The following is a 22,879-nucleotide window of genomic DNA, read 5'->3' on the forward strand; positions in this document are numbered from 1 at the left end:
TCTAGCATGCTCTAGATTTATCAACATGCACTTGTTGATATGATTTTGTTTTTCAAAATCACTGTGAAATCATTTCAAAAAAATTTTTGAAATCAAAATTTCCTGGGCCCCATTCGTACATGCATGGTCTGTCCATATAAAAACTGGGCTGTCCCCGAGATCAGGGTCTGTGTCTCCCCTGTCTGGCTGGAGTCACCCTGAAGGCAGGGGCTGTCTCTGCCATCAGATTGGAGACTCTCTGAAGGTGAGGGCTTGTGTCTTATCCTTAAGGATCCTCCCCTCTTAGTGCTGGGGGTGAGGCTGTGGGCCCACACACAGTTCTGATCTCGTGGCGGGGGAGAGCGGTGGTTTCCTGGCATGCTCAGTTGAGATGTCAAATTGACGAGTTATCCTCATCTGCTCCTTTTAGCAGCTGAGAGTGGAAGTGTCACCCACACACTCTGGAACACGAGAAAGCAAAACGGGGAAAGAGAGGTGGATGGGACAAGGCACCCTCAGGACAGGCCAAACCTCAGCTGCCTACCTGTAGGCCTCTTTGCCTCTGGACTCCACACCAGCCTGAACTGCTTTAACCCCAGGCCGCTCCCCTGGGCTGGATCTAAAAGTACATGCTATCTGTCCTCTTTCCCTTGATCCACCCTTAATCCTGCAACTGAGAATAAAAAAAAAAAAAAACAGCCCATAAAATTCCTCCAAGGCCCTGCTGAGACCCTCCTTTTTCGGAATCCTTATGATTCTCAGGCTGATGAGGGCAAAGGTTATGTCTTTCTTATTTCGTGTTTCATCCCCCAGCACTTACCACAACGCCGGGCTATGGTAGGTGCTTAAAATGTTTAATACAAAGAAATGAATGCAATTTTCAGGAAGCACTGAGGGTGGATTTCCTCCTTTGGAGACCTCTTTCACCCCTAGGAAAGTACCTCAATCTCAGATCTGCACTGTCAGCCTCTTGATAGAGAAAAGCAATGTTCTGGGTCTTGGGGCTAGGGGGCAGTGTTCACCTATGGGTACAATCCAGAGTGTGTGTGTGTGTGTGTGTGTGTGTGTGTGTGTGTTGACACTGATAAGTGGACATTCATAAGCTCCGTGTGTGTGTGTGTGTGTGTGTGTGTGTGTTGACACTGATAAGTGGACATTCATAAGCTCCAGCTCCAGAGAGAATTCTAGGAGTCCCTCAAAACAACTTAGCTCATCTTCCCACGAGCAACTTAAACATGCCCTTGAAACGTTATTCTGCATACATGCTACCAAACAACCATGTTTGTTTGAAGATATAAGGTTTTTTATCCAGTAAACTTTATTTATATATAACAACAGTACAAATTGTGTCCTTGGCTTGCAAAATAGGAGTGTTTCATATTTACAATAGGTACACAATAATATATTAGAATAACAAAAAAACCCCATTTTATTGGAACATTTTAAATACGTAATTTTCTTACAGCTTTTATTCCACAACACCTGTAAAAACAACAAAACCAGACAGCTATTATTCTATTTTCTTAAAAATATATATATATATATATATAATACAGATTCCAGTGTGTCAAGAAGAGTGGGTTTGGGAAGGAGCAGTTGAGGGGAGAGGCAGGCGGGCTCAGGTCCCTAGTCTCGTGGTCTAAAGAGCTTGTCCCCCCGTCCCTGACACTCCTGGCAACATCTGCTCTGTAGGGGGAACCACGTTCCAGCACGTTCTCCTGCCGTGATGCCGACACGGAGCGCACAGGAGGCCAGAGTCAGGGCTGTGACCGAAATCCGGGCGGGCCTCCCTTCCCCTTGAGGCCTCAGCGCAAAGGACAGAGGGGAATGCAGTGAGCATGTCCACCAAGACTCTCCAGTTTGCTGACGGGCTGAGGCCCTGTCTCCCAGGACCTCCCTAATACCAGGGGTGAAACTTCGTCTCTCATCCGTGACATCGTGGGCCCCAGAGGCTACACCTTCACTCTTGGGGAAACTGGCAGAAAGGGAAGAGGTTGGGGAAGACAGGCGGGGTGACGAAGAGGATGCTGCCACCTTCTCAAAGCTTCTTCCTGAGACGAGGCACCAGAAGGCCCTGAACCCATGGGGTCCGCTTCCACCGGCCCGGGTCCGCTAAACTCCTCTGCGTCCTCTCACCCACAGAGCTCCCTCTCCTGAGTCTCAGTTCTTTCCCGTCCATGGCCAGGCCCCAGGAGCCTGAGTCAGGACACAGCGTGGCAAGGAACAGCAGGCCCCTCTCTGGGGCAGCTGCTGGCTCAGTATTTGCCGCGGGTTAACAGACTGAAGGCGGGAGAAGGGGACGACAGAGAATGAGATGGCTGGATGGCATCACCGACTTGATGGACATGAGTTTGAGCAAACTCCGGGAGTTGGTGATGGACAGGGAGGCCCGGCGTGCTGTGGTCCATGGGGTTGTGAGAATCGGACACGACTGAGAGACTGAACTGAACTGAGTGGGGGCAGGTGTGGCAACCAGGATGCGCCTGGAGGCTGATCAGCCAGAGGCTTCTAGAAACATTCCTTATTTGTGCTGCCCAGACCATCGCAGTCCAGCCCACCCCGTCCATTGCTTCTGCTTCGTGCTCAGCAGGGCCAGGGGCCTTGACTATTATTTCTTGTCCTCATTTGGCGGAAATGGAGGAAGGTCAGGAGCTCAAGCGGCAGGCAGAGGGCCACCAGAAGAGATGGCAGCGGCGGGGACAAGAAAGGCCCTTGTGGCTGGAGGACTGTCCCCGGAAGCAGGTAAGGCAGCTGGGTCAGTTGGCTTTCTTTCACCTTCCCACTCCCCTTTCCTCCAAAATGCGTGCCCTCTGCAGGTCTGGGAGGAGGGCTGAGGTGGTGATAGGAGCCAGCAAGTGGAAGAATGTCGGTGTGCTAGAAGGAGGTCCTTCTCAGTCTGGATCATTCCTCAGCACCTAGAGCAGGGCCTAGGGAACAGCCTTAGCTCAGGAACGCTCTCTGAATGAACGAACGCATGCAGGGAACAGCTCCATCCCGCGAGGGAGGCTCCCAGGGGCTCCTTGCTTTCAATGACTGAACTTTCCAAGGATGGGGAGCGCTCCGCCAGAAGTGGATCAGAGATGGTCCTGAGCTGGGCCAGAGCAGGGTGACGGGAGTGGGGGGTAGGCCTGGAAGCCCCGGAGCCCCTGCGGAGGTTGGGAGGCGGCAGCAGGCCAGCTGGAGGGGCTCAGGCCAGCTCGTCCATCTCGTGGCGAACGTGGACACCCTCTGTCTTGCCAAGCGCATTTTCTAGGGTGCTTGCCCTTTTCTGGTTAACTGTCTGTTGTGCACTTCAGTGAAACAAGATGGATCTGGATCAAACTTTCAGAGAGAGCAGGCTCTCTCAGCTTCCCTCTGAGATGGATGGCTTTGTGTGGGGGCAGAGGCCGTGACTTGAACACTTATTCCTTACACGAGGTTAGGACATCTCCGCGTTGGATGACGGTGAGGAGGGAGGCCCTCTCCTCCCATCCCGCAGGGCATGGACTCTTGGTGACCCAAAGCCAAGCAAGGCTCTCCAACCTTTCATCCTCACGGCCTGACTTGAATCCTGTGTAGTTTTCCTTGATCTTCCTTCCTTCTTTAGGGATGCCTCCTGCCACCTCCTTCGCCAGCCCCCCTTCCCCAGTCCTCCTGAGGAATCCTGAGAAAGGCGGTGGAACCTCTCGTGTGAGCTCTGGTGCCTCTCCTGTCCACTCTCTGAGCGGCCATCCCCCTACCATTCTCCCACTCCCCCCCAGACCATCAAGGACGCAGCCCTGGGGTGGTGAGTGGTCACCAAAAGTAGCTGCTAGGAAACAGCGGGTAGACGCACAGAGGTCAGGGTTGGTCATGACGCAGCTGAGATGTCTAGCTTTCACTTCTTGGTGGAGCAAAGCCCGAGGTGCCGGTCTAAGCAGCGGTGTGACTGGACCACCTTCACTCGGAGCTCAGAAGCAAATGAGGGGAGGGGCTGAACTCTTCTGTGGGCAGCACAGAGCCCCCCGCTCATGCTCCCCTTGCCAGTATCTCCTCGCATTTCATCTTACATCGTGGGCTTTGAGCTGATAAGCTTTGGGTGCTATGAAGGGCAAACACTTTGGCTTAGTGCAGAAGGCCAGTCATTAGGATTTCTTTCAGCTATTAGCAGGGCCCAGAGAAACTTTTAGCAGAAGTGGATTATCAGAAGGAAGCGGTCCTGGCATGGCTGGTTGTGAATTATAATGAAAACAGCGCATTTCCTGAGTATTTTGCTGAATGCTTTTCTTGTCCCATTTGTCAGCCGCATTCAGGCAAGAAACCGGAGCTGAGGCGACCCGGCGATGTCTGCTGCGCGGCGAGCACAGCGATCCAAAGCCACACACCAGCCGTGGGAGCCAGCCCTCTGAGCTCCCCCTCCCCCGGCCCCTTCCTGGCAATCCAGTGTGGTCAGCAGAGTCTCTGGAAACTGGAAGGGTTTGGAGGTAAATGCGGGCCCAGAGCAGCCGGGGCCCAGAGTTAATTACAGAGGAAGTGACCCTGGTCTGGTCTCCCCGGTCCCACTTCCCAGCACTGCGGCCCCTCGCAGAGCAGGGCAGACGGGACCTCTCCAGCGGCCTCTCTTCCCATACCTCGCCTTCCTCTTGTCCTTCCCACTCTCTCCGCGGCTGCCTGCAGAGAACTTGGAGCTGGCTGCTTGGATCCGCGCCAGGGTGGGAGGCCTGGAAGCTGGTGGCTGTCCGATCACAGGGCCCTGCACCAGTGTTGGTGGGGGCGGTCCTTCCCTGGGATGCCCCCACTGCCTTCCACGGGGCCTCTGGATCAGGGCATGGAGCTTTGGTCTCTTTGTCTGGAAACAACACTCAGGACGGCTGGGCATCCACGCATTTAGGTGTCAGCAGGAAAGACAGAAGCCCAGTGAGAAGCCACCCACTTGTCCTTCGAACTCATGAGGACGTGAGAGGCAGAGGGAGGGAGAGAGGCAGAAGACGCAGCCTGGGGATGCTACAGTCCTCTCTACTGCGGCCTGTGCTCAGACCATCAGGAGCGTCCACACACGAGCGAAGGGTCGTCTCCCCTCTCGAGGCACACGAGATAATAAAACAAAGAAAGCACAACAATAAATACTGCAGCTTCTTGAACCTATGCTCTTCAAGTATTGCTTGCTGTAAACAGTGTTTGAATTTTGTTTTCTTTTTAATCATAAGAAACCATGGGCAGACTGGAGCAGAGTCTGAACGCCCATGTCCCCCAGTTGGATCCCGAACGGAACCTCTGGAGGCCTGGCCCATGATCCTCCAGGGCCCTGCCCCCGGGGAGCCTGGTTTACGATGGGGATGTATAAATGGCAGAGCTGCCCAGAGTCCTTCGGGAGACCAGGTGTCCCCTCTGGGAGTCACTGTAGGGAAACCCAAAGGAAAAGTACCAAAATCAGCTCCTCGCTTGTTGAGGTTTGGGTTTAAAGAAAACAACCAAACAGGAGCAAAAAGCATCGGTGCTTTTGAGACACACACGTCCACTGGAGAAGAGGACGCACGGATGCGCGGATATAAAGCTCAGCTTGCTGTCAGCAGGGTGGAGCCCAATGGCTCTGCCGTTTGTGCAAAGTCCCACCTTCCCCACCTCTTCTGACTTCACTGGCCTGTCTTCCTTCGGAGTGTTTGGCGTCCACTTGTGCTCATTCTTCTCCTCCTCACTCCTTAGACAAAGATTTCAAGGGCAAGGAAACAGTAATTTTCTCTCAGCATCTCTTTGTAGGCTTTTTTTCCAGTTGCTGGGAACCAGGAGTTGTGTGAGGAAGGAGGGACGGGGGCAAAAGAAGGAAGGGGGACAGAAAGCAGAATTAAACCAAAGTTGGACGGGATGAACAGGGAGGCTTTTTGTTTTATTTCTGGTTTTCCTTTTTCTTAAAAAAAAAAATTAAATAAAGTTCTCATTATTTCCCCAATATACATCAAATGAGTTTTCATGCAAAGCAGCAGTCACAGAGGCAGAACCGTGCCCAGATGCGCCTCTCAGCTTGAAGAACCACCTTCTCCGTGCCCCTGCGTCCCGCTTGTCGTGGGTAGCTGTGATGCCCCTGGTCTCTCCCTGCAGGGACCAGCTGGGACGAAACTTGGCTGGCGTGGGGAGAGGGGCCCTCCCCTCTCCCCGGGGTTAGGGTCTCAGGGGACAGCAAGTTCTGGGGCCTGACCCCCTTCACTTGTCCTTCCTTCTGAGACGCCCAGTGTGACAGCGTTTGTGGGTCCCTCTTCCCAGGGATGGGAGGCTCCACCTCTCAGCTCTCGATGGACATGGCGTTGATGAGCTGCTCCACCTTGTACGCCAGCCGCTGGCGCCGCGCCTGCTCGTCCTGCTCTAGCGCCCCGATGAGCTGAGGGACGAAAACAACGGCGGGGCAGGTTCAGCACTCAGCATACAAGACCGCTTTCCCCACACCCTTCATCCTTCCATCTGCCTTTCCATCCTGCCCAACGGACACAACTCTAAACAATGCAGGTGATTACCTGAACAGGTGCATGATATACATATGTGTGTGTATGCATGTATTTATCTAAAGCTTTTAAAACATCTGGCATACAGGAAGTGCTGTGTAGGTGTTAGCTATTACTATGACTACCACTACTATTGCTCTTTTCAGATACGACACTGATACATGACTTGTTGTCCTGAAGTCATCCTCTTCAGGATCTAGCCATGTCCACCTGTCTGTCCGAAATAGTTCAGCTGACAGCTTCTGCCCAGCTGCAAAGAGTAGTCTGATTTGCTGTTTCAGAAGGGATGAAATTCATCATCTACTTTGAACTGGGCAACAATGACAACATTCAATGAAAGTACTACGTGTTGCATTAACAATGAAGATGAGACAAAGTAAGGTGTGAGAAAGCACAGGATGAATCAGGAGAGGACAGGTTGCCTTCCAAAGGAAGAGCGGGTGACTTTTTGACTCTGAATGTTTTCGGAATTACCACCCATTGCTGCTGTTTATGGATGGAACCCGGCTTTCTGGTCGACCTGCGGGGCCCTCTGGGTGCGGGTTTCTGCCTCACCTCTTCGCTGTACTTGCTGACGTACGAGTAGATCTCATTGAGGGCACTCAGCATGTTGAACTCCACGGCATGCAGGCGGGACTGCTCGGCGAGGTAGGCGTTCATGTCCTGGTCGCTGATGGCGGGGAGCTTGGCGATGTCTGCATAGTATCTGCCGGAGAGAGGACAGGCTCCTTGGTGAGGGGCTCAGCAAAGGCTCGCCTATCCGTACCCTGACCCCAGGACCCCGGAGAGGATGGGTGTACCCAGGCTGCTTCCCTGTTTCTCTTCTGATGAAGCTTGCTCTAGCCTCTGCTCTCAAGCTGAGTTTGGGGCCTGGAGACTTGTTCTGCCTCAGCCCAGAGTCTGCAGTGCTGTGACCAGACTCTCAGTATTTACATTCCAGTTCAGTGCCCTGTTAGCTGTGTGTCCTTGGGTAAGTCACTTGGCATCTCTGCTTCAGTGGCCTCCTCAGTGAAAAGGGGATGCTAATAAGACCCACTTCACAGCTCTGCTGGGTATTTTAGTGAGACGATACATACAACGTCTTCATCAAAGTGCTGGCTGCTTAGCATGTGCTCGGTAAAGGGTGATCAGAATGCTAAATCGGACTCAGAGGGTGCAAAGCTCCCCTTTCCTCCCCCAGCAGGAACTCTGGGCAAGGGAGAAAAAGATGAGCTTGAGACCTGGAAGGGACCACAAGCATGGCTTTGAGTCCTTGGTCAGTGGTGCCCAGAGGAGGGAATGAAGCAGGCACTGGGGGCTGGGCCGGTCCTCGGATGCTACTGACCTCTCCACCCAGCTCTTGTAGCTGGGGATGTCCTTGGCATAGAGCAGCTTGTTGGAAGGGGAGTCCTTGCCCAGCCGGTGCTCTGAGGTCGAGCAAGAGTCCATGAAGGTCTGGGCCACCACGGAGAGGCAGGCGTCCGTGATGCTGCCCTTGTGGATGTCAAACACAAACTGGGGGTTCTTGATCACGTTCACCCAGAAGCGCAGAGGGAGGCTGGAGGAGAGAGAAGAGGGGTCTCTAAGGGCTGCATCCGGGCCCGGCCCTGTGTCGTCCACTAACGTTCCTCCCAACCCCACCAGTGCACAATTCTTTCCGAAGGGTGAGGGAATGGAATCACAGAAAACCGGTCCAGCCAGGGCTGCTAATTTAGCCTGAGCTTTGACTGACACTGGAAGAGAAGGAGCCCCACTGTGCCCTAACGGGGCACTGACCTCGTCCTTCAAAAGCTCTGAGGCGGGCGTGGGTGGCTTGGCTCCCTCCTGGAGGTCTTTGCCAAAGACTCCTGTGCCCCCGGGGGAACCCAAGCCCAGAGGGCCTGCAGCGCTTTCTCAGAGCCTCAGACAAAGCCCCCAGGCTCCCAGAGGCCCCTTCCCGGTGCCCGCGGCCATTGTCCTGAAGGACGGGGCGGCAGCCCCAGTCTCGGAGTGGGCACAAAGGCCCCACCTGGGTTCCCCGCCCAGCCGGGCCAGCCGGCCGCTTCCCAGGGCTGGCCCCACCGGGCTGGGCGGAGGAATGGGCTCCCCTGGGGGCAGCTCTTTCAGGGCGCTCCCCAGGGCGTTCTCGGCTCCGGGCAGGGGCAGAGGCAGAAGAGGAGGCCATTGTTGGCACGCTGGGAATGACTCGCTGGGGCTCCGAGTTTTTCCCACCCCGAGAGCAACTGATCAGTCGTTAGGAGAATTCTTTCTGCGACTTGGGGAATTTATAATCGGAGGAGAATGCGTTTTCTCTGCTCCCTTGGCCGTGAGGAGGATAAGCCCATTTATTCCCCTTCAAAACCAGAACAGCTGCTGTTTCTGTGGCCTTTTCCAACTTGGCCCTCCTCTCCAGCCGCCTGCCGGCCCTTAACTCTTTGGGCTCCTCGGTGCAGTGAGCTCTGTCCGCCTCTTGTTCTCTGGGCCGACCTCCCCTCCCTCTCTCCTTCCTGTCTCTTGACTCTCCTGGACCCAGACCTTCCCAAATGTCTCCGCGCCCCATGCCAAGTGTTGGGAAAGATCAGTTTTGCCCAGAGGCAAGGCCTTCCATTAGGATTTCCACCTATCTTTGCAGTGAATTGGGGGCTCCTTCATTTAACCTGGAGGAGGGTGGCCTGGGCGGAGACATGGCTCCTCTGGCCCACCCTGCCTTCCCCCGGCAGCTCTGGAAACTTCCAGTGTTCTCTCCTTGGACACTGGGTATCTGAGGTCTGGCTAAGGGGACTCTCCATGCCACAACCCCCGGGGAGGGTGTTTCTATGACTTGGCCAGAAACAGAAGGAGCAGAGAGGAGGACACTCCAGAACTTTCTCTTGATGTCCTTGAAATCACGCTGGGCCGGGCTGGGGGTGGCGATGGGGGAAGCTCCAAAGCCATAGAACAGCCGCGGCCCGGGCCCTGGGAATGCGGATGAGAGGCCGGTCTCAGGGACCTGTCCTGGGGGGCTCTACACCGTGAGACCACCAGAGCCTCTTCGTTTCACTCCGCTGTGATCAAGAGCTGCAGCCTCTGGAGGGCTTGGCAGCCACAAGACCCCGGAAAGGGAGGAATAGGTGGGGTCTGGGGCTGGGTTCTCCCCCCAGTGTTTGGCTGGTTGCTAGGACTTTGGATTCCTAAATAACAGCCGGGGCCCATCTGTGCCGGCTCTGTTTTCCGAGGAGAGGGCTGAGTCCAGACAGCTGTGTGGGCGGCCTGCCCAACCCCAGGCCTGGCCCTCCTCTCTGCCCTCTCTGCGCTCCTTCCTGGGGGAAGGTCTGTGCTCTGGCTCTTGGACAGGCCCGGTGGGACCTGAGGGCCCATCTTCAGCGTGGTCTGTGATCCAAGTTCAAAACCCAGCAGAGAGACGTCTCGTGCGAAGGGCCCGGGGGAGCCGTCTCTCCCCCTGCTGGGTCTGCCCGCGGAGGGCCCCTCCAGGGACAGAGTCAGGCCCGCGGGATGTCCTGCCCGCAGCTTCCTGAGAGCTGAGGTGCCCGGGTAATCACGCGGCCGTAAGGGGTCGCGTGTGCAACGGCCTCCTCTTGTTGGGGGGCTCAAGTCCACGGCAAGTGCAAGCTCTCCCTGGCACTGGCCAGGCTCCCCTGGGGTCTGAGTTTAATGCAGGGCTCTCCCAGTGTCAGGACGTGCCCGAGACTCTGCTGCGCTCCGGAGGCCCGCGCGGCCTGGCCTGCTGCTCGGGTGGTCTAGGATGTGGCTCTGTGTATGGGTTCCCCGGCTGCCTTTCCCGAGAACCACACGTCAGAGAGGAGGAGGAGGCGCGGCCTGGGGGAGGGTCTCGGCCTGAAAGGGCGGGAGCTCGAGGGTGGGTGTGTCCTGGTGCAGGGCCCTATGCCGGGCGGCCCCGCCTGGTGCCTGGGGGCCACGTCGGCTCTGCGGAGTGTATGTTTGTCCCAGGAGCCTCGGGTGACCCAGCCGCCACTGAGAACAGGCTCCCGCCCCCGTCTCCCTGGCCCCTGCTGGCCCCCACGCCCCGCCTCCCGGACCCCTGCTGGCCCCCACGCCCCGCCTCTCGGGCCCCTGCTGGCCCCCACGCCCCGCCTCCCGGGCCCCTGCTGGCCCCCACGCCCCGCCTCCCGGGCCCCTGCTGGCCCCCACGCCCCGCCTCCCTGGCCTCTGCTGGCCCCCACGCCCCGCCTCCCGGGCCCCCGCTGGCCCCCACGCCCCGCCTCCCGGGCCCCCGCTGGCCCCCACGCCCCGCCTCCCTGGCTCCCACGCCCCGCCCGCCGGGCCCTGGCTGCCCGGGGTTTACCAGTTGCTCTTCCAGGTATGCCGCACGTCCGTGTCGTGGATGCCGTGTCTGTCCGCCTGCTCGTCCAGGAAGTCAAACATGTACTTGATGGCCAGGGGGAGCGCACTGCCCCGGTGCACTGTGCTGAACAGGGTCTCGAACAAGTCATCCACGAACTTCTGCAGGGTGCCCTGGGGGAGGGCCGGTGGGAGAGGGTGAGGTGCGGGGAGCGGGGCGGCAGCAGGCGCGCGGGCCAGAAGGTGCCTTGCTTGGACCGAGCCTGCCTCGGAAGTCTGTCTGTGACGCCAGGCTGTGCAGACAGCACGGTTGGGGGGGGGGAGGGTCCTGTTGGGCTATCGGGGAGGTGGGAAGGACTGATGGGCCGCAGGTTTCCAGGAAGAAGCTCCTTCGAGCGGGAGCCACGTGCACATTTACGCTTGTGTCCCTGCCTGGTGGGCGTGGGCAGGAGGAGTTTGATGGCAGACAGCGAGTGCTCTGAGCTCAGGCGTCCCACAGCGGGTGAGGGGCACAGGCTGGTGGGAGAGGGCGTCTAAAGAACCAGCCAGAGGACTGGGGCCCTCCCAGCAGGAGCAGGGGAGGACTGCAGAGGGTCTGGCAGGAAGGTGTGAAAGGGCTCACCGTGTTAGCAGCCTGGGATAAGTGGGGTCTGCAGTGAGGACTGGGCGAAGGGCACAGATCCTAGAAGGCTCAGGCACAGCCCTGATCACAGGGCCTTGGAGGTTATCGGGAGGGGGCAGGGCCCAGGCTGGGCCTGGGGCCCACAGTTCGCAGGTTCAAGAAACATCTCTGAAGGTCAGTAAATGTCCAACCTTTTGGTGTCTCTTTGTGAGCACAAGTTTGTGTTGCCAAGTTGTGTCCAACTCTTTGCAACCCCGAGCACTGTAACCCACCAGACTCCTCTGTCTGTGGGATCTCCAGGCAAGAACACTGGAGAGGGTTGCCATGCCCTCCTCCTGGGGATCTTCCCCACCCAGAGATAAAAGCCACATCTCCTGCATCTCCTGATCTGGCAGATGGATTCTTTACCACTGAGTCACTTGGGAAGTCTGGTCTCTCATCAGCATATTATTTGAAGCAAAATTTGAGACACATTCTCTGATGGTGTATTTCTGTGACACTTCAGGGAACAAGTCTGAGATGCCACTGTATCAGAATTTCAGCAGCATTTCTATGGGGTCAGTGGAGGCGAGTCCTGTCAAATACAAGCTATATATGGTTGCTACGCTTATAGGTGTACTGTTCTCTGCTAGGGAGGCTGGAAGACTGCTTTAGATCTCAGCTTCTGTCAGCATTTGGGGGTAGATGAGATGGCTTCCCAGGTGGCTAGTGGTAAAGAACTCACCTGCCAATGCAAGAGACTCAAGAGATATGGGTTTGATCCCTGGGTCAGGAAGACCCCCTGGAGGAGGAAATGGCAGCCCACTCCAGTATTCTTGCCTGGAGAATCCCATGGACAGAGGAGCCTGGAGAGTTACAGCCCATGGAGTTGCAAAGAGTTGGACCTGACTGAAGCGACTTAGCACACACGCACACGATAGAATGGGGAAGGGGAAGCTTTCTCTTAGATTACCAGATGGACCAGGCCTTCATGCTTTTCCCCCCAGTGTGGGCAGAGAAGGCACTGATGGAGGAAGATGGCATATCCGGCCATCTCATATTTACCAATAAAACCCCCAGTATCTTCCTGAGGGGCATGGGGAACCAGAAGCCAGAGCACTGGTCCTCTGAGGAGTAACGGGGGGCCTATGGAGTGAGCCGGGTGGACCATTGTGATTTTTGCCGCAGGGTGGAGGACAGTAGTGGCCTGATCTCCAGGGAAGCGTGCCCCAGGACGAGGCCATCCTTGTCCGGGTGGGTCCCCTTGAGGGGCAGACCCCGTGGCATCCTTCCTATGCCGTGGGCCGGGTAGGGGTTGGGGCAGGACACGTCTCTGAGGTACCCTCCCTGGGCCAGGGCAGAGCAGGGGCTGTTACCTTGGTGGCCAGCAGCCGGGTCAGGTAGATCTCAGACACCATCTTGCTGCCCCGGTCCCCCTCCTTCTGGTCCCCGTGGTCGTGGTTCTTCACCAGATGCCACACCTTGACCCCGCTCTCCAGATCCGGGGTGATCATGGGGGCCCGAGACCGCAGGCTGTCGGGGCTGCCTGTGTACCTGAAGGAGGAGTCTGAGGGGAAGGAGGCGGCGGAGGCCTGTGAGTGACTATTTCCTCATCCTTGCTGGGAGAATCCTTTTAGTATCCCCACCCACCTGCTGCCCTCACTAAGAACAAGCCGGTTTTGATCTGAAGGGAGCGCCCTTGGGGTTTCAGATTTGGTGGGTTATTTTAGGGATCCTTGGCTGGTGTGAGGACACCCTGAAATCATTTTGCCAAAATAAGGATCTAGAAATTCTGTGAGCTGGAGTGGCCCTGGGGAATACAAGAGTACATCCTTTCCTGATGCTTCCAGCAAAGACCAATCAATAGGTGGAATGTCAACCAGATATTCTCACAGGGGCTTTGCTTGAAGTGTGGACGCTAAGGGTCTGTGAACGGAAACGCTCCCCCTCGGGAGTCAAGGCTCCTTCTTACTTAGGGCCCGGAATACAGGCCCCTCCTGCAGCTGCTGGCTTCAGGCCTGAGGGGTCCTTTGGCCGGACCGCTTGAAGCCGAGCGCCACCCAGAACTAGAGGAAACAGCACGAGAACCTGAAACTCCTCAACCTCATTCCCAGAGGGCACCGGGGGCCCAGCACGCAGGGGTGGAAGGGCTGGGGTGGCCAACCGCACGCCCACATCGGGGCACTCCTGAGAGCCAGAGGGAAAGTGAAGCGAAAGCGTTAGTCGCTCAGCCATGCCCGACTCTTTGCGACCCCATAGACTGTAGCCCTCCCAGCTCCTCTGTCCATGGGATTCTCCAGGCAAGAATACTGGAGCGGGTTGCCATTTCCTTCTCCAGGGGATCTTCCAGACCCAGGGAATCGAACCTGGGTCTCCCGCATTGCGGGCAGATTCTTTACCATCTGCGCCACCAGGGAAGTTATTTGGTCCGTATCACCGGGGGCTAAAGGGGGACGTTGTTAATGATTCAGTCAGGACAGTAAGCACACACTGGGACTGGGTTCTGTGAACGTCCCCCACAAGGGCCTCCCTAGTTCTGGGCCCTTCAGGCTCCTCCATCAGACCTGGGCTATTGAAGGAAAGATTCATGGTGCTGCCTGGTACCACAGCCCCGAGGAGATGGGCCGTCCCAGCCTCCTTTGATTGCAGGCCAGCCGCAGCGGCGGCACAGGCCTCCCACTGTCAGCAGGGGTGGGGAGCAGCCCCTGGAGTCACAGGAGACGCCGCTGGCCGCCCAGGCTGCATCTCCGGTCCTCACCGTATCTGCTGATGGACGTCCGGGAGATGCTGGCGGAGGCGGGGATGTTGTAGGAGGAGGTCTGCTTGGGGACCAGGGCCACCACCGATCTGTCTGACACCTGAGGGGGATACGAGAGAGACACTTCGGGTGGCTGTCGGTACCTTGGGAAATGGAATTGTCGATGCTTCTAGAAGCTGATGGAACAGGTAGGGTAGAGGGTGAGGAGGTGAGGAGTGCTAGGAATAATCATTGCTCCTATTCGGTATGGTAGCTGTTGGACTCTTACAATCCGACTAGACCAAAGTGAGATCCCCTGTAAGTGTTCGCGCTCAGGTATGCTATAAATGTACAAGACACACGAATTTCAATGACCGAGCCTGAATAAAGGTGTACAAACTGTCTCATTAACAATGTTGACGTTGGGAGAAGGAAATGGCAACCCACTCCAGTATTCTTGCCTGGAAAAGCCCATGGACAGAGGAGTCTGGCGGGCTGAAGTCCATGGGGTTACATGACTGAGCATGTGTGCATGAGGGTGGAGGGAAATGGGTTGGTAGCAATAAAGTGGTAGAACTAAAAAAAAAAAATAATAATGTTGACGTTGATTATGTGTTTCAATGACAATTATTTTAGATCAGTGGTGTTAGAGACAACACTATTAACATTGCGTTCATCTGCTCATCTTTACTTTTTAAATGTGACTAGTGAAAAAATGTAAAGTTATCCAGGTGGTTTGCCTTGTGTTTCTGTTAGAGGGAGCTGGGGTAGCCCAGCCTGCCTTCAGTTACGTATGACTGTCCCCATTTTACAGAGGAGGAACTGAAGCCCTGAGCGGCTGAGCCTCTGCCTTCAAGGTCACACGCTTCACATACGATGGAGCCGAAATTGGTCACCAGGCTGTCGGGTTCCACAGCACATGTTCTTCTCATCGAATTCTAATTCGGGATTTTGTTTCAAGACACCCTGGTCTGGAGCCCATTTTTCCCTTTGGCTCTGATTTCCTTTTGGCCTGGGCCCTAAAATGGTTCAGCCACCTTGAGGAGCTTCCCCAGAGGGCAGCTGCTCCAGGGGACTCAAGAGAGAAAGAAGGTGTCTGCGTGTCCTCTGTGAGGGTACTGAGGCTCAGCACCCAGCCTGCAGGGCGACGGCTGATAAATGAGGCGCCATATTGAAGACATTTGGGGCCATTTTGATTTAAGATTACCCTCCATCCAATAAAAACCGAGAATCCCCAGAATTGTGGCGATCCAATTAAACCCCTAACGCAGAGGGAATAAAACAGCTATAATAATGTTATGGACCATAAAACATTCCTATTAAACCATTTTTTATTTTAACAATTTTTATGAACTTTATAAGTTTGATTTATAGCTGCACCAGTCGTAAAACCATCTTTCTAGGTCTTAAATTGTCAGTCCCTCTCTCCCACCAAAAAAGAATTAAATGTTGGGAAGTCAAACTATAAATGAACATTAGTGCTAACGAGATTCCCTGATAGCCAGTTTTAGCAGTGGTGTTTAATTTCACCCTCCCTATAAATCTGCGGGAGCCCAGGAAGTTTTTAAAAATCTCTTTGTTAATTAAGGTTATGCAGATTTTTCTCCTGTAGGGGCTCCAAGGACCTTTGACTCCTGGGAGGGTAACAAGAGGGCAATGCTTTGACTTGATGGCGTAAAGCTGCAGGGTCCAGGGCTCTTCACAGTGCCTGGAAGATGCCAAGGCATCGTTACTTCCCAGCGGGGGCAGCTCTGTGGACTGCGGGCAGCTTGCACCAGGACTGACATGGAGGAGGAACTCGCCACCTCAGTCTTTCAGGAACTCTGCAACTAGCATCCTAGAAGTGATACTTGAACACCTGGCAGGGTTAAGGGTTTATTCTCCCAGGGAGAATGGATTGTGTTATCATTTATGGCTTGTTGTCACCTAAAGAGAGATTCACAAGGTGACTGGAATGACCACAGTTCAACTCAGTTCCCAGTCTCATCACTAAATCTCTCCTGTCCTTAGTGTCCAGTTTTTCTCTTGACCAACACATGATGCAAAGGTGTGATCAAGATGCCTGGTTGGGTCTGACCTTGTCTCTGCACTTACTAGCGACATGGCTTTGGGAAAGTCACTTAAGCTCTCTGTGCCTCAATTGTCTCATTTGTCAAAGGGGATAATAATTGTGTCTAGGTTTGTTGTGAAGATTAAAGGTGTTAGTGAGTAAAGGTGGAGAGCAGTGCCCAGTGAGACTCAGTAAATGCTGGGGTTACTGTTGTTACTATGAATATCATCACCATCACCACCATCGTCTTCAACATCATCACCATCATCACCATCACCATCATCACCATAATCTTCACCATCACTACCATAATCACATCATCACCATCTTCACCATCATCACCATCATCTTCACCATTACCACCATCATCATCATCACATCACCATCATCACCATCACCATCATCTTCACCATCATCACCATCATCTTCATCATCATCACCATAATCATCACATCATCACCACCATCACCATCATCACCATAATCTTCACCATCACTACCATAATCACATCATCACCATCATCACCATCATCTTCATCATCTTCACCATCATCACTATCATCTTCATCACCATCATCACCATCATCATCACATCACCACCATCATCAGCACCATCTTCACCATCACCACCATTGTCACCACATCATCCCCATCATCATCATCACCACCATCATCACCATGACCACCATCATCATCATCTGTCAAAGGGAAGAATAATCCCTCTTGTCCCCTGTCACTCAGGGCTAGCATGTGGGAAGTACCTCGCACAAAGTAAATCTCAGTAAATATTTGAGGAATGAATGAATACATGAATGATAAATGACATCGGGGAATTGAAAGTGCTCTGTGTGATGAACACTGTAAGTAAAGAATATTCCGTTCTTCTGATTGGGAGTCATAGGACAGACAGCCCACTAATAAGCATCAGGGCACCAAAGACAGAAGAGCAGCGCCATCGCTGCCTTCGAGAAACATAAATTGGGAGCATAATGCTCTTTTCTCTTGCACCTTCTTCTTCGGTTCTAATTGGTTCATTACAACCGTGCTACAGGATGCGTTCAGCACAGTGTGAAGCGGGGGTGGGGCGGGATCAACAGCTACTATGGAGAGGTACATACATCCTGGTAAACCTCATCTGTGGTTTCTAACACTCCCAACCACATTCGCAATTCGGGACTGTGTCTCCATTTACTCATGAGGAGCTCAGGGTTCAGGGAGATTAAAGTCATGTCACCAGTGAGTGGGGAAGCAGGGGTTTAAATAGCGCTCACAAATCCTCTTCTCTTCCCCCTGTACCACACGCTCGCTCTCCATTTAGGGTGGGGTCCAGGCCAAGTGTCAGCATGGCGAAGGCAAGTCCGTTAGGAGGATGGAGCCTGGAAAGGGCTGTTTTGGGGTTTCTGCCCCCCAGCTTTCTGTGTGCCCTGAGAGGCTCCCAGCCAGGTCCTGCTGGCCTTTAGGACCCCCAGCCTCCCGGCCCTTGGCACCTCAGTGCGTGAGAGCCCAGCATGCCAGTCCCTACACACCCTCCCTGCGTGAGGCAGGGACAGAGGGTGATGTTATTAATCAAGCAGTCCCACAGCGTCCTGCAGCCCAAGGCGCTTCCTCTGGTTGGTTTACTTTCCCTCACTGACTCTCCTTTCCAGCTTCTATTTTAGTATTTTTTTCGAATCCCAACCAGCCTACCTGTGCTTAATCTTACAGAGACCCCAGCTGTGAGCGGTTACCCTGAGAAGCCAGCAGAGTGAGAGTTGACACCCCTTGCATCTTTTGTTCTTTTGCTGGGATTTTTCTTTTCTGACTGTTCTTTTAGTGTGTCTGCCGGTGCGCTGAATGCTCTACCTACTATATTCAGTCTATTCACCACTTCATGGGGCAGGGATCACCATTAACTCCATTTTACAGATGAGAAGAGCGAGAGAGCTTAAGCAGCTTCCCTAAGGACACCAGCTGGTAAGCGGCAGAAACTAAGACTCAATTCCCTGCTTCGTTGCAGGCGCGAAGTGGAAGGTAAGCCGCATTAGTCAGAAGTCAGAGAAAGTGGCAGACACCTCTGAACCTGTCCTTAAAAGATGCAATTTTTCTGCATGAGAAGAGCTACACTCTGTATGGGATGGGAAAGTCCCACCAGACCCCAGACCACTTAAGTCCGTTTCTCAGGATGAGTCTGGACACGCGTGTTTTTACATCCCCCAGTAATTCTAATCAGCAGCCAGGGCTGAGAATCACCGCTCTGGACTCAGGGAGGAGCTACGGGAAATGTGCTGTGCTGTGCTTAGTCGCTCACTCGTGTCTGACTTTTTATGATCCCATGGGATGTCGCGGCTCCTACAGTCCATGGGATTCTCCAGGCAAGAATCCTGGAGTGGGTAGCTGTTCCTTTCTCTGGGAGATCTTCCTGACCCAGGAATTGAACCCAAATCTCCTGCCTAGCAAGTAGATTCTTTACCAGCTGAGCCAACAGGGAAGTCCAAGAATATTAGAGTGTGTAGCCCATCCCTTCTCCAAGGGATCTTCCCGACCCAGGAATTGAACCAGGGTCCCCCACATTGCAGGCAGATTCTTTACCAGCTGAGCTACCAGGGATTCCCTGGTTGATGGGGGCGACAGGAAAACTCTTTCAGGACCTTAGAACGAACCTTAGAGGGAGGGGGCACTTCGGGAGGACCCGGGTCCCTGGCGCAAAGGCCCCTCACCTGATAGTGCATGAGCGTGTTCAGCCTCTTCCAGTCGCCCTCGATCTTGGTCGTGATGTCCTCATCCTGTAGCACGACCCTGGCGATCCGGCCTTGTCGCCACTCTGGGAGGAGGGGGCGGGCAGCAGTGTGAGGGGCGGGGGCGGGACCGCCCCACTGGGCGTTCTCTGGGGGCCTGGCGACCCCGGCTCCGCAAGCACAATGACAAAGCGCTGGCAATGACAGCACGTAAGACGTCCAGGGCTCCGTGGGGGCAAGGCTGCGAGGAGCCGCCTAGAGGCGGCCGTGTCTCAGCAGGCAGCGCCCTGGGAGAAGTGTTTCACCCGGCCCGCGCCTGGGCGGGGGGACCCACCCAGGCCCCTGGGAAGGGCCATCCGCTGGGCAGGGCGTCCCATCTTCCCAGCCCGGCCCCCCAGCCCCGGCGCCACCAAGGCCAGGGCTCCTACCCAAGTCCATGTCCACAGCCCTGGGCCGCTGGGAGTAGGGCACGTTCTTGTAGACTGCATCGAGGATCTTCTCCTTGACCTGCGTGATGGTGTCACAGTTTAACACCTTCACTGGGATCTCCGGGCTGTTCTCGTTGTCAGGGTTGACGCAGTTCAGAATCTGCAGGTGGTGATCGAGGGTGGGGGGCGGGATGTGAGTTGAAGATGTCATTTGAGGGTGGGGAGTGCAGCCCCGGGACCTTCTCTTACCCAGGCTCCTCCTCCTCCTCACGGGAGAAAGAGCATCTCTCTGTCTGCGTCTCAGTTTCCCCACCTTCCAGCCATCTGCCGATGGCAACCTGAGTCCTCTGCCCACTCCTCTACTCCTCAAAGAACCAGGACTCCACCCAATAGCCCCGGATGGCTTCGGGGAGGCTGCCATCCTGGGTCCAGGCGTCCTAAGGCTAAACCTTTAAGGATAAACCTGGTGGCTCCAGGTGGGCTGACCTCCCGCCTCCCTGAAGTCTCTACACTAGAAATTAGCACACTTCTTCCCCATCATGCCAACTTCCCCAGGCCCGATGCTGGGCGATCTAGGGTAAACTGAGGCAATCTGAGCTCTTTGGGTCCACCCAATGAGATGGGGGAAGAGGAGCTCAGGCTGGCGTGCACACCCCTGGGACCCTGGGCCCGCACTGGCCCCAGGCGGGTCTCCCGGCCTCGCTGCTGAGCCCTCAGGCTGGCATTGTCGCCAGAGGCTGGGGTGGGGTTCAGAAGCAGGAGGTCTGTGCTGTCCCGCTGGGCTCCCCGCCTCCTCACCAGGGTCTTGTAGTCGATCTGCTGCCGGATGAGCTTGTCCTCGCTCAGCGAGTAGCGCGCCTCGCCCGTGATGGCGTCGATGGGGCCCTTCTCCATCTGCTGCTTGATGGCGCAGTATAGCATGAACAGCGGCTCCCCGGCGCACTCCTGCGGGCACGGGCGGGTGTGGGCGGCGGGGCCCCAGCCTCCCTCCCTCCCTCTCCTGACCCTGCTCCTAGGCCCGCGTGGTTTGGGGGCACCTGGCCAGGTAGGTTCCTGCTCCAAATGGGGAGGCGGGCGGGGCATCCATGCAGCCCTGAAGACCAGGCTCAGAGGGGCAGCTCCCCCATCCCACTCTCACCTCTAGTCCCTGACCAACCCCCATTCTCACCTTCAGGAACTTGTGCAGGAGGAAGGCAAACCAATTGGTCAGCATTTTCTCTGCCACAGACTCTGTCCTGGGGAGGGAGAGGGGATGAGCGGCAGTCCTTTATGGAGGGCTCGCCAAGAGGGTGCCTGGCTCTTTGGGTGGACTGTGGCCCAAGAGAACCCAGGGCTGGGAGCCAGGACGCTGCGTCCTATCCCGACTTCACCCCAGTAGCAAGACACGAGGCCTTGGGCCAGAGGCTTCTGCTTTCTGAGCCTCAATTTCCAGGGAGAATGGAGTGGCACTCTGGGTCTACAGACGCAGGTGCCAAGGACACCATCCTCCAGCCCTCTTCTGGCCTCAGGGGGATACATACAGTTTCTCAGTCCCTCTGAGGTTTCCTGCCTGGTCTGAATACTTTATATGCATGTCTAGAAGGCCCCTGATACCTGCCCCTCCGAACACTCAGACTCAGACTGAGTTCAAATCTCGACTCTGCCATGGACTGGCTCTGTGATCTCGAGTAAGTCGTTTCCCTTTCTCTGGATTCAGTTTCCCCATTTCTAAATGGGGAATTAATCATAATAATAACAACCACAATTAAGAATAATAACCACCACCACTGTCGTCATCATATCCCACAGGGTTGTTGTCAAGGTTGAATGAGTCAATATACAAAAAGTGCTGAGTGCCTGGACCGGGACTGTCATCACTGCTGACACACGGGTCTGGACCCGGCCCCTCACAGAGAGAACCGTGTGCGTGAGCGCTGAGCTAACGGGGGTCTGCTTCTGCGAGCCTTGCCCCTTTGCTTTGCCGCTCCTCCCCAGCCCCCACGCCCATCCCAGGCCGCAGCTCTGGGGACACGGGAAGGAACAAAGCGGCTCTGACAGACCCTCAGGGATGAGGATGCTGGAGGAGGACTTTAACTCCCTGCACGTGGTGCAAATTATACCCTCTGGTCGCAGTAAATCCCAGGCACTTGCCAGGGTGGCTCAGCAACCCCGGGCCTGGCAGAGAGTGACAAAGGCAGAAGAAATTGTAGCTTTCTCCCCAGGCTCCTCCCAGCCTCCTCACCCTGCATTGTGCCTGAGATTAGCTCTAATTTAAATACAACAGTTCTTAATGAGAGTTTCTAATGCTCAGATTGGCAGAATGGGGGCTCTGTATTCATAACACAACGCCACTCTTCCTACCCCCTCACCCCACGTGGGGTCTGGAAGCCTGAGACCTTGCTAGGAGAAGGCTACGGAGGAGGCGGTGACGTGGAGGTGGTTCCAAAGCTGTGCTGGATCCCCGGGGCCTCCAGAGACGGTGGGCTCGGGGGATGGATGTCAAGGTCTCTGACCCTCTTCCCTGCCAGGAAAATGGCAACTGGGGAGGGGCTGGTGGGAGGTGCTGGTGATTCAGATGCCGGAAGCTGGGCGTTGAAGGCACAGGCCGCACCAAACCCTTAGCTGGGTGCTGAAGGGAGACCTTCTCCAGGGACGAGAACAGCCGCTGCTGCGTCTCCAACATGGTGGCCACTTGTGGCCCCGAGCCCTCGAGATGTGGCAAGTGCAACGGAGGGACTGAATCTCAGATTTTATCTCATTTTAATGAATGGCCACATACGCTACGGCATTGGACAGTGAAACCTGAGATACAGGGGGAGGGAGAAAGACTTGGTGATGAGTGTCATTTTGTTCATGAGGGGGCTAAATAGCAGAGACGCTGCACCACTGGTCCCAGGCCTCACGACGAGCCAGTGGCCGGCGCTGGGATCCAGGCTGAGATGCACTGGACATCCAGCCCCTGCAGATACGGCCCAGCTGCCCGGGGAAGGGAAGGTGAGGCTCTGCACTGGACGCTGCAGGGACACAGGCTTTCCTGGGGAGGGGCGCCGCCCCCCACCACGTCCGGTTCAGATGCCAGCTGCCTCCCAGCCCCGCCCCGCACCACGTCCAGTTCAGACACCGGCTGCCTCCCCAGCCCCGGGGCGCAGGTCTGACCTCCGGAGCAGCAGCTTGGGGTGGTTCTTGTTTTCCAGGTTCTTGTCGATGAGGTCGGACAGCAGCTGCTTGAGCACGTCGGTAGCGTACTCCAGGCGGCCCTGCAGGCCCGTCATGATGAGCGAGGCCACATTGCCGCGGTCCCGCATGGAGAAGCTACGCTGAAGCTCCAGGGTGCGGATGAAGGTCAGCAGGAACACCTTGTTGTTGATGAGCTGCGCGAAGAGCTTCAGGGCCTTCTCCACGTGCTGCTGCCCGTTGCCCTGCACCTGGGGGCGGGGGGCGGGCATGGCCTCAGAGGACGGGCTTCCCGCTCCCCGGGAGCTGGGGTGGGGGGGGTGTCTCAGCTGATGACGACACCAGCTCTAGGACTCTCTCCATGAGACGATAGCCACCCCACCCTGGAGAGGCAGGAATGGCTGGTCTCTGAGGTCTGCGGTCTGCTCTGACCTCCTGGTGGGTTCAGAGGGTTGGGCTCCAGAGAGGATGCTATACATCCGATTGCGTCAAGGATCCAACACAACAGG

General features: G+C 55.7%; 1 protein-coding gene across 1 annotated transcript in view; it reads right to left on the reverse strand.

Annotated features, from left to right (window-relative positions):
* Window positions 1-1,275: 1,275 nt before the first annotated feature.
* Window positions 1,276-22,879, reverse strand: part of PLXNA2 (plexin A2) — a 228,887-nt gene continuing 207,283 nt past the window's right edge. Inside the window, exons 22-32 of the mRNA XM_043485126.1 lie at window positions 22,353-22,621; window positions 20,386-20,452; window positions 20,016-20,162; window positions 19,218-19,377; window positions 18,772-18,875; window positions 14,048-14,147; window positions 12,666-12,856; window positions 10,693-10,862; window positions 7,756-7,968; window positions 6,987-7,137; window positions 1,276-6,310 (exon numbers count right to left, since the gene is read on the reverse strand). Coding sequence (XP_043341061.1) covers window positions 6,215-6,310; window positions 6,987-7,137; window positions 7,756-7,968; window positions 10,693-10,862; window positions 12,666-12,856; window positions 14,048-14,147; window positions 18,772-18,875; window positions 19,218-19,377; window positions 20,016-20,162; window positions 20,386-20,452; window positions 22,353-22,621 — 1,668 coding nt within the window. The 3' untranslated portion in view covers window positions 1,276-6,214. The remainder of the gene's footprint in view (window positions 6,311-6,986; window positions 7,138-7,755; window positions 7,969-10,692; window positions 10,863-12,665; window positions 12,857-14,047; window positions 14,148-18,771; window positions 18,876-19,217; window positions 19,378-20,015; window positions 20,163-20,385; window positions 20,453-22,352; window positions 22,622-22,879) is intronic.

The sequence above is a fragment of the Cervus canadensis genome, chromosome 13 (genome assembly GCF_019320065.1).
Source record: "Cervus canadensis isolate Bull #8, Minnesota chromosome 13, ASM1932006v1, whole genome shotgun sequence".
NCBI lineage: Eukaryota > Metazoa > Chordata > Mammalia > Artiodactyla > Cervidae > Cervus > Cervus canadensis.